This window comes from Triplophysa dalaica, chromosome 25 (assembly GCF_015846415.1).
Source record: "Triplophysa dalaica isolate WHDGS20190420 chromosome 25, ASM1584641v1, whole genome shotgun sequence".
Classification (NCBI taxonomy): domain Eukaryota; kingdom Metazoa; phylum Chordata; class Actinopteri; order Cypriniformes; family Nemacheilidae; genus Triplophysa; species Triplophysa dalaica.
This window is the reverse complement of record NC_079566.1, coordinates 9524557-9535350: the sequence shown is the minus strand read 5'-3', so window position 1 is coordinate 9535350 and position 10794 is coordinate 9524557. Positions and strand designations below refer to the sequence as shown.

Sequence of the window (10794 nt, the reverse complement as noted above, 5' to 3'; positions counted from 1 at the left end):
ACGACACAGTTTTGAATTTTAAAACTTATAATAAATATGTATATTAAAATTTCATTGCGAACAACATATACAATTGTACATAGATCTTTAAAAAAAACCTAGTGCAATCTACGTGTGCAATACTCCTAGACTCCTACGGAGAGTTAACCAGCAAATGAACTATAATGTAGAGCATTTCAGCACTGGTTACGGTCAATTTGTGGAGTCCATTATTACAATGATGTAAAACAGAAACAGTTCAAGTAACCTCACATCAGAAAGTTTAAACCTAACATACAGCCCATCATCATTCAGGAATGCAGTCTAGAGAATGAATGGTTAAATGTGAAAATATGGAAATCAGTAGAATAATAAAGTCCAGGAAAATGCAGACAAAATGTCTGTTGTGCGTTCCAATTGAACTTGAATGCATTACTGCTCCATTACCATTACATTCTGTTTCCATAATGCACAAATGCAGCCATCCATCTGAGTTTGAGGCAATGGAGGGGTGGGGTTACCACCATTTCTCGAAAAGGATTTTGTCCTCCGATACCCCGAGCCTCTGCAGGTCTGCACTCACTTTCTCTATCATGGGCGGAGGACCACAAAGATAACACATCGTACGTTTGGGGTCTACGTGAGGCCGTAGCACATCTTCTGATATCCTTCCATCTGGACACACAAGACAAACGAACATTAAAAATATTATTCAGTATGTTCAAATTGTTTCTCACAGCAGGTACCATAGATGTATATACTCACTGATGGTGTAAGGTTGAATTTCCTGCTCTATATCAGAGCTTTGCTGAGTTACGTGAAAGTTGCAGGAAATCTTCTCCGAGAGCTCGTGACAGATGTCAATGATGGTGTTCTAAAGAGAGCAGGCGCATCAAGATAGATAAACATCCTGTAGATCAACTACATAAATTGATTTTTTTTATGCAATGAATACCTTAAATAGAAGATCCTTCGTGTTTTTAGCACTATAGCAAAGATGTGTTCGACCGGGTTTGTACACATGACCGGGAGAAGAGTGTCGGAGCAGATCAGCTGTGTGCAGCAGGATGGAGTACAGAGGGTTGATTCCAACACCTCCGGCTACCAACAGCAGGTCAAGCACGGGATCAGAGGGTTGAGGGTCAAGGTAGAAATTACCTCCAACTCTCACAGCTACTTCAGAGTCCACCGAGCACTAAAACAGAGATGCACATTGCTTAAATCTGTCCGACAATATGTCTAGGTACAAGCCTGTCAAACTCACTTGTGTATGAATCCAGTGTGCTGGAGGGTGGCGTGTGTATTTAACAGCAAGCTCGATAATTCCCTCTCTCTTTAGCAGGCCGGGACTGGAGCAAATGGAGAAGCCGCCTACCGTATCCACACCTGGGATGAAGAAATCCACCCTGCGATAAAGAATGCAATTGAATTTATTCACATCACATTTCGCATTACGGTGAAATTATGCTGCAGGACAACTTTACTGTTTATCCACACAAGGTTATCAAAGTCCACTTTTCCCAAACAAATCAAATTCATAAAATCTCTTTTAAAAGTTGAGACAGATTCTTCCCACACACAAACAACCAAGCACAAAATACGCCACAAGTGTATGCAGAACAGGAGTAAGAAACAAACACATACGTTGTCCCTGCATGCACACCCACTCTCTCTGACTCGAGCTGCTCATGTTGTAGCAGTAACACAACATCATATGGTCTGGAGGAGTTTCTGTGCATACATCTGCATAAATCACCGCCTGACTTTTTCACCTCGCTCGGGCTCGCGAAACTCACCAAACGCAATACGGTAGCGCTCAAGTGAGAGAGAACGTGTGAGGAGAGACTGACGTAAGCTTTTATTTTCATTATATTAAATGTTTACTCACACTCTGAACATTCTCAGTGACTACTATCTGAAGGAAAGCGCCATCTCCTGGATGTTTTTTTAATTAAATTCTCCCTAAATAGTATACTTGGATAATATTGATTGAAATATTATTATTACTAAGTTATACTACAGTTATCTATAGTTATATATAGAAATCTGTTAGCTCTAAACTATTTAATCTATTTTAAAGCATTAATCATTTAAGAAGATGCACAGTAAAATGTGGACAGATTGGAGCATCATAAAAAATGTACTTCATGAATACTGAATAAATGACAATATTTTATTGAGGCACAGTTCTTACCATTGTCCGGCACGGAATTTAAAGGCAGGATCTGACATCTCTAAGCTCAATCTCTTCACTGTATCCGATTCATTCACAATGTCACAAACACGTGCAGAGAAAAGTTCCTAGACACAAAATATAACTAACAACGTTAAATCAAATGCACACTTCTTACAAGTACAGAAAACTAAGATGTAAAATTATTTATATGGTAAAGTGCCTAATGCAATACCAATGGACTATATAATGCAAACAACTTTTGCAAAAATTGTATGTATCTGTTTATTTGATGCAATTCTTGATTCAACCAAGAAGTAGGGCTGCTCGATTATGACAAAATCATAATCATGAGGTTATTTTTCCCGATTTTGAGATCACAGTTATTCATCAGGATTACTCACTAAATGCAACTCACTAACACAAACTAATTTTTTTACTTAATACTTTTAAACTGTGAATGTAAAGAAATAGCACAGCTGAACTACTTTAAAGGAAAGCTGTGCGCTGTGGTATTATACCACAGGAAAAGAGAGGATCCTTTCCAAAAGGAATGCAGTACAATAACCATTTTACCTCGATTATTTTGTTTTTGGTAATTATTGAAAGCCAAAATTGACAATTACTATTAATTTCCAATGAATTGCACAGCCCTACCAAGAACTAAACTGGAATAAAATAAACACATATTTATTTAACATATGCTTCCTTCAAAATAAATAATATCCATAATTGAGCGTTCAAAAAACAGTAATTATCCAAAACCGTGGCGGGGGTAAGGGGTCTTATAATCTATCAACTAGAATAACTTCCCCCCCAAATCACATGACACATTGGGTAACCTACAACACAGCAGAAGTGTCTGAACTTTCACCTACTTGGATTGAATGTCTAAATTTCGAAGTGCCATCAAACACTTTGAAAAAGGGTATAAAGATGGATGAAGAAGAAGACTTACCATTTGTCTGTATACACTAGCAGTTCTCTCTAGATGGTCAGTCTGTCTCTTCGACGACATTTTCCTAAAGGAGTAAATACAGGTTTAGGCAAAGCAAACAAACAAGATTTAGAACAACAATATACACTTTAACAAGCGTTTAGTTTCTAAATCATCTAGAAAGAACACGAGATGGAGTGAAACTCACCGTGTGTCGATCCCTTTACATGAACATACTACGGCTGGTCTGAACACTGCTGATACACCGGTGAAACTTCTGATAAACGTTTTCATAAAACACGGGACACTCATGATCGGATATCACGGTCACGGTATGCTTCTAACGTTACCTGCGGTCCAATACCTGCATACATCATGAAATAAAGAAATATTATCAAAGCCACAGAAAGTAAACGAATGCCAACAAATGTCAAACATTAGAGATACTATATAACAGCTACTTAAAATGACATTTGGACACACATGGAAGATCCGCTGACTACCATCTAGCTTTGTTGCTAACAGTTCACTTTCTACAAAAACATTACATTTGAAGTAAATATAAGAACAACAAACCTAATGAGCTTTTACGAGACTATTTCATCGCTCGTTTGTCATTGTGTAAGTAAACACATTAACCTCAGCGGCTCCTAACAGTTCTTCTTCGTTTGTGTTTTGATTGATGAACAGTCTCTCTATCGCCACCCAAAGGAGGCTTGAGCAGCAGCACCCTTAGCGTCTTACATTTTATTCATTCGTTGTAAAATTAATATAGGAGTTTAAATGCATATGTTATGATACACAGTGATACCAAATCGTATTGACTGCTCTGCTAAAAAAAACCATATGGATGTAAATGGCTTCCTTTACTAAAATCCGTATGAGCCTTATTACTTAATGTCAGCACCAAATGTCTTCATGTAGTGTGTTTTGAGCCTTTTACAGTAAGTTTTAATTGGTTTCAACCCGCCGTCCCACCAACAGAACCCAACACATAAACAGAAAAAAACCCACAGAGACAATAAAGTGATCACTTCTATAAAACCTACTTAAAACCACAACCATGATCTTGTGAAAGAGGGAGAGCAGCCCCTGGTGGCCAAAATACATATTCTTAATTGTTTTAAAAGAGGACAAGAATTAAATATAGTCTAGCAATGAAGACATCACATGCGTTTTGTATTAAATTATTTTGTTATAAATATTCTTTATAAACGTGTTTTGTTGTTGTTCTTGTTGTTGTTTTACGAACAAAACGGACGGAAGTCTTGCCACTTGAAATGAAAGTCACATTGTGATTACATTACAGACCGGAAAGAACGTTCAAACTGACGAAATTACACCAGCTCGTGAGAGAAGCATCAAAACATGTGATCACATTCCAGTTTCTTTAAACAAAATCTGCGCCAAACTTAAATTGACAAACATTTATGAATCAAGTTGTCAGTATTAAAAAATATTTTCTGCTTTATGAATAATACTTTCTGCTATTTCCCTGCGTATTTTAACCAGATTTTAAATAAATCATGCAATCTGCTCTTCACGTTTTCCACAAATCCTTTGTACTTTTGAACTGTTTTATGACTTATAACGAAATTTGTAATAATCATAACTACGTATTTTCATCAGTTTGGACGCAATCAAATTAAGTTTAGCCTACATTCATGCATATTCGCAATTCGTTGAAACGTTGCTATTTTGATAAACTATTGTTGTTTCTAGTTGCATTATTAACAATTCAATTTATATATAAGTGACACAATTATAATGAGAAATGAAATGATAAAAATGTAAAACAATGTTATTTTATAAACATCACTGTAAAAAGTTATATTTTGCCCTAAATATTATTTCCATTTTTATTAAGTTCCATCAAGTTTATGTGATAATATTTGTTTCTAAAATCTGATACTGATAATTATCAAAACTAGCAGAATTATATGAAGGGCTCGCTGTTTTTCGAGGATTTAGACACAACACAAAAAAAAACGTGGTTATTATTATTATTCTTTTATAACAGCTAGGCTATTTCAAGTTTAAGATTTACACATATAGGCTTACAAAAATGGCGCACACATATGATATGAATTCGTTAAGTTGGCAAACATCAAGCCAGCTCTCTGCAGAAATACAAAAATGTTTCGAAATATGGCGTAAGTGCACATGATATATGCGCGCGCTCCTCGTTGGTCCATGGGTCATGTAATTGAAAATCAGATGCGTCTAGTTACAGAAACGTCACATGCTTGTTCTATTAAATTAGAGTTGGAGCAAACGAAGGGGGAAGTTTAGCCAGAGCAGAACAGAGTCGGATGGATCTGCAAGCAACTGGACTATAGAGGGCAAAACAGAGAAATACTTCAACATGGTGCATCTGGAAATTATAGTTGCGCTGACCTGGACATTGTTCGTTCCTATAACCAACAGCAAAAAAAGTGAGTAGGGGCTTTACTTTATTATTAAAGTATGTTTTTTTATTATTATTCAGTTTATGTTTATTATGCAATTTTTTTTACTTGCAATATAAACGCAATACCAGGATTTTAGACACAAATCTAGAAACTATTTTTCATGTGTGATAAGACTTTTGGTTTATGTCTAGGCAAAAAGTCAAAGAAATAAAGAATACAATTTATAATCTTCTGTAAATAATCTTCAAAAATCACTTAATAACCATCGACTTTATTTTAAACGCAACATTGGCTATGATAAATTGTATTTAGAATAAACAGCTGTTTATCCTCGCGCTGCAGTCTAGAAAATAATTACTAGCGTTATGTGCCGTGTATCCAGTTCAGTATTTTGACAAACTTTCCCGAAACAATATTTCGTTCGATGCACATGAGTAGGCTCTATTAAGTCAGGCTATTCCGATATAGACCTAACATGACGATTATTAGACAAATGGATTGAATGTAAATCTCCGTCCAACACACTATATTAGCAATAAATCGTCATATTAATAACGAAAAAATGGATTCAGTTGAGCTGTAATTTATAGATCGTCTCATTTTCTTAAACTGCGCTTTTAAGATTGCCATCTTTTCTTCAGTGCGTCACAGGTGCGCGCTGCCAAATTCTCATGTTATATTTGCTGTCTGCCTCCACCCTATTTATCATGAAGCTAATTGTTTCCACATTTAGTTTACCATTAAAATGAAGGTATTCAATGAATTCCCACAAGTTTGCAGAGAAAATATGCTTTTCTTAATTATTAAAGCGTCAGTCTTTTACTTTTTGTCTTGCACACAAGATTTCTAATAATGACGTTGTGTCACTACTTTACAGTAACATTTATTTACATTTGTATTATTTATGCAGCTTATGGCGACATGTTTCCTCACAAACACAAGCCTCCTATTCCATTTCCGATCCCTGGATGGGACCCTGACAGCAAGCCATGGGACGAATCTCTGTATCCTGCTTTCAAACAAGAGCTGACGCGCAAACATGGTAACAGTCGTTTAAAATATGAATCGACATTCATACGCCCACTGTGTTAACTGTGACACTCTAACTGTGCAATGTTATCACAGGTAAAATTCCCCGAGTGCGTCTCACGAGCGACAGTCCTGCGATGAACGGCTCGTGCGTCTCATTCACTGCAGCGCTGGAGTTCCCGCCGTGCCAGAAAGAGGACGCTGACGGCAACCTGGTGCATGACGAACACTGTGACGACGTTTTGACGGAGGCGTCAGGTGCTTTCGATATGATCTTACAACAAAACAAAAATACACTAAGAAGAAATGCAAGATGTAATGAAAATGTTGCTTTATGTAGGCTCTGGAACATGTTAAATGTTAATAAAATATGATTTGTTTCTTTGTACTTACTTTACTTGTTATTATTTAAAGAAAAAATTGGAACTTAGAAATGTTTGTAACAGGTGCCCTAAAATTCATTGCCCAATTTATGGAAAAATCTTATTTGGTTGTCTGTTTTGTTTCACACTTTTAATTTGTCAGCCAATGGAGAGCTGCGCTCAGGGTATGTTGGATGGTTGGATGACTATGGCTTTGGAAAGTGTACAGATTTGAAAAGATGTAATGTTTTTCCCGATGGAAAGCCCTTTCCTCGAACCAGCGACTGGAGACATAAAGGTTATGTGTATGTTTGGCACACTATGGGTGAGAGATTTTTACACATCCAATCATTTATGAATCCAATAATTAGACGTTTACAAAATAGAAGCACGCTAATAGCTTTGTGTCTTTCATATAGGCCAGTATTTTGAGACATGTGATGGCTCCTCTTCTCATCTCACTCTGAACACCACCAACATGACTTTCGGAGCTGGACTGATGGAGGTGATGGTGTATCGCAAACGTGAACGCAGAAAGTACACCCCACTCTCTACTGACAGTACCGTATACTTCATTACAGGTCTGGTTAGGTTACACTTTCTCTCTCTCATACAAATAAACTTTCAGTGTTTCTCAATCTCATGTCTGACTCAGAAAGTGTGATAACTTTTTAAGATGAATAAATTGTGATTGATTTCCAGATAAGATTCCACTCTCAGTGAGCATTTCACAAAAAGAAGCAGTAAAAATACGGGAGAAAAATGTATTTGTCAGAGGCTCAGATTTAATATTTAAAGTCCAGATCCACGATCCAAGTAACTACCTAAAAACAGCTGATGCAGTAGACTTTATTTGGGACTTTCGAGATGGCAACCAACTGGTCACCCACAGCAACGTGGCGACCCATGCGTACGACCTGCTTGGAAACGTAACGGTCAAGCTCCTCGTAGAAGCAGCGTTTCGCATTCACTGCCCACCACCAACTCCCACTGCGATGCATTTTACACAGGCTCGCACCACAGGTAATCTCAAAAACACAAGCACCTCATCTTCTGTAAGACATCAGACATGAGCTTAAAATCTGGACAAATAGCTATAAAGGGTCTCTATTTGTGAATTCACGCATATATTCCAACTAGCTTTAGATATTTGGATGTTGGCTAAGAGTCCTTGGGTTTCAATAAAGGATGAAAGGACTGAATCACATTTATTTTTTGCATTAACAGCAGTGACTACACCACCACATGGAACTCATACAGTCACCAGGAAAAGGGAGACCACCGAGGGTAAAACACAGCTTATAGTTGTTTCTGTTGTTCCAAATCTGAATAAATGTCTTTCTGATGAACAAAGAGGAAGATATTACATTACATTACATTGCATTAACTTGGAAAGAATGTAAGAAAGCAAACAGTTCTGGGGCACTTTTGACTACCGTTGTCTTCTTAGGAAATTTACACAGATTTGGAACAATTTGAGGGCGAGTAAATTATGACAGAATTTTATTTTGGGGTGAACTGTCCCTTTAAATTACAAAAGAAAAGTCATTTGTATCCCAGCATAATGGGCCAATAATAAATTTGATTTTTTAAATGATAACTTTTGTTTAGTTCCCATTACAACCAACCCTTCGCCAACTACACCTCGAGCTCCCACAAGTGCTGTTCAGACAACAGAATCATTCCAAACAGATGCAGATGCGACATCTGCCAATACAGCAACTCCTGTACCTGAAACCAGCCCAACCCATAGCCAGCCCATCTCCCCATCCATGATCAGACACACACACTCGAGGGAGTCCGAGTGTTTCCGATACATGTATGGATACTTTGAGGGCGAGGTCATTATTATTGGTAAGGATGATTGAAAAATGCTGCCTAACAACTAAAGGCATTATAATTTTATTTGATAAAGGTTTTTAAAAAGCATAATTGTTTGTTTGAGCTGTTTTCTGTGTGTGTTTCTACAGAACCTCCTCTAGCTCTATACAATGAGTTACCCAATAAGATTTTAAATGTGTCATCAGCTGAAGTCACCAACACCTCCGTCAACTTTGTGGTGACATGCTCAGGCAGGTACGATGGCTTCACACACAAACAGAATTGCATTTCACAAAAAGAGTTATTGAAGAGTATTTCAAACTTCTCTGTAAAAATGTAGACAGACCACGAACTAAACTTCATGGTTAATTTACTAATTTTATTTAATTATTTAATTTCATTTCCTCCAACTACTAACATTCAAATAATAAAATAAAGTTATTACAATTAATTTATTTAAACATAATAATATATTATATTTTTTTTCTTTCGTCTTATATATTTTTTATACGGTATATAGTAAGTTGTATCCTTATATAAAATAAAAATATTAATTCTACTGACACTAAAGATCTCACTGCATCACAGAAAATGATTCTAATCCGCAGTGAATAGAAGCCCTGCAGCTCTGGAATTTATTTGCACGTCAAAAGCCTTCAGTAGGCCTACAGATCATGTCTGTATTACACTCAGACATGTTATACACATCATTCTTTCTTTCCTCAGTGTTCCATCAGTGGCCTGTACAGTGGTGGCTGACTCCACCTGTAGAGAGATTAATAATATTCTTTGTGAGGACGCGTCCCCCTCGGGTGAAGGTTGCAAGATTAGTTTGACACGCATCTTTCAGACGCCGGGCACGTACTGCGTCAGCATCACTCTGGGACTTCCAGGTGGCTTGGCTCTTGCTACCACCTCAGTAACCATTGGCAACCACCTTGACAAAAGTAAGTCCTTTATCAATCTGTATGCATTGTCTCTGGACTTTAAAGTGTCAAACAACAGGTATTATATTGGAAATTATATTTATTATAAACAAATGTATATATAATTGGTTTGAATAATTTCTAATATTGTTTTATACAACTTTTTATGCCAAACGGTTCTCTTGAATCCTGTACCTCTTTCTCTCTTTGAAGGCACTCCTAAATCCTCCCACGTTACTGAGGTAGTTTTATCTTCAAGTGCTGTGCTTATTTCCATCTTTGCCTTCATTGCTATTGTGCTCTACAAGTGAGTACCTTTAAATTAACATTGCAAACAAGACATCTTATACCTCCTTAATTATTATTTCCATTTCTTTCTTACAGGAGATATAAGGTGTATCGTCCAGTGAGGTGGTCCATGTTCGATGATGCGGAGAGAAACTCTGGTGTCGAAAGCTGGAGTTTAAGTAAACTGAGATCTGCTCTGTTTCCAGCCAATGAAGAGAGAAGCCGTTTGTTGACAGAGAAACCACTTTAGATTGAGATGCTAAACTTTTATTTTAAAGGATGCCGTCTTTATAGATTATATGGCTATAGTAGGATATATGACTTTGGTTTAAGTACTATTCAAGTTTTACTACTTACTATTTCAGTTCAAATACTATTAATTACTAAAACTTAACTGTCAAAAATATGCATTCTTTGTATAATCAACTGCATTATAAAAATTAACATTTATGAGGAACTAATGATGTCATGCAGTTTGCAAGGCAACCGAAGCAATTTTTCACAACGTTATTTAATACCATCAAAACGTTTTCATTGTTCATGTGGGATTTGATTTGATATTAACCGCAAGATTAATTAAAGCAAGTGTCAGATAACAGCTATTATCTTTAATTTAATGAAACTTCATCTTTTAATAGGAACTCAATTAGAATGGAAAAACTAACTTGAAACAAATCTCTATTTCTGACAGGTCTAATAAACATATGCACGGTTTTCAGACAGTTATTAAATAGCATTTTGCTTAAAAAAAACTTATCAGCTCTTTGAAAATGCTACCTTTCATGTGAATGCTGCACATTTAATATTCTAATAAACTTCTTAACCACTATTGTTGGGTAAAGAGAGGCAAAATAAAAACATGGACATG

The 10794-nt window shown here is 36.5% G+C and overlaps 2 protein-coding genes across 3 annotated transcripts; one reads left to right on the top strand and one right to left on the bottom strand.

Annotated features, from left to right (window-relative positions):
• Positions 1-9: 9 nt before the first annotated feature.
• On the bottom strand, positions 10-3774 carry oxnad1 (oxidoreductase NAD-binding domain containing 1). The gene is made up of 8 exons (XM_056741353.1): positions 3666-3774; positions 3298-3453; positions 3111-3174; positions 2174-2280; positions 1244-1385; positions 935-1174; positions 745-853; positions 10-654 (listed from the first exon to the last, which is right to left on the bottom strand). Exons 2-8 carry the CDS (start codon positions 3399-3401, stop codon positions 497-499), a joined length of 924 nt encoding a protein of 307 aa, XP_056597331.1. The 5' UTR covers positions 3402-3453; positions 3666-3774; the 3' UTR covers positions 10-496.
• A 1613-nt stretch (positions 3775-5387) lies between these two features.
• On the top strand, positions 5388-10730 carry gpnmb (glycoprotein (transmembrane) nmb). 2 transcript variants are annotated; one of them, XM_056741655.1, is made up of 12 exons: positions 5388-5524; positions 6411-6542; positions 6626-6787; positions 7055-7216; positions 7311-7472; positions 7594-7914; positions 8119-8178; positions 8503-8745; positions 8862-8967; positions 9439-9659; positions 9852-9945; positions 10023-10730. In XM_056741655.1, the coding sequence occupies exons 1-12, from the start codon at positions 5455-5457 to the stop codon at positions 10174-10176; spliced, it is 1887 nt and encodes a 628-aa protein (XP_056597633.1). In that variant the 5' UTR covers positions 5388-5454; the 3' UTR covers positions 10177-10730. The 2 variants fall into 2 exon arrangements, with proteins under 2 accessions (XP_056597633.1, XP_056597635.1); XM_056741657.1 differs by lacking the exons at positions 5388-5524; positions 6411-6542; positions 6626-6787 and adding an exon at positions 6789-6844.
• The last annotated feature ends 64 nt before the right edge of the window (positions 10731-10794 follow it).

Bases quoted from the DNA above. Each gene is read 5' to 3' on its own strand.
- oxnad1 (XM_056741353.1), bottom strand. From the start codon at position 3,401: ATGAGTGTCCCGTGTTTTATGAAAACGTTTATCAGAAGTTTCACCGGT. The intron at 2,281-3,110 runs GTAAGTCTTCTT...TTTTGTGTCTAG, and splicing joins CTAGTGTATACAGACAAATG to GAACTTTTCTCTGCACGTGT. The intron at 655-744 runs GTGAGTATATAC...TTGTGTGTCCAG, and splicing joins AATTCAACCTTACACCATCA to ATGGAAGGATATCAGAAGAT.
- gpnmb (XM_056741655.1), top strand. From the start codon at position 5,455: ATGGTGCATCTGGAAATTATAGTTGCGCTGACCTGGACATTGTTCGTT. The intron at 7,915-8,118 runs GTAATCTCAAAA...TTGCATTAACAG, and splicing joins TACACAGGCTCGCACCACAG to CAGTGACTACACCACCACAT. The intron at 9,660-9,851 runs GTAAGTCCTTTA...CTCTCTTTGAAG, and splicing joins TGGCAACCACCTTGACAAAA to GCACTCCTAAATCCTCCCAC.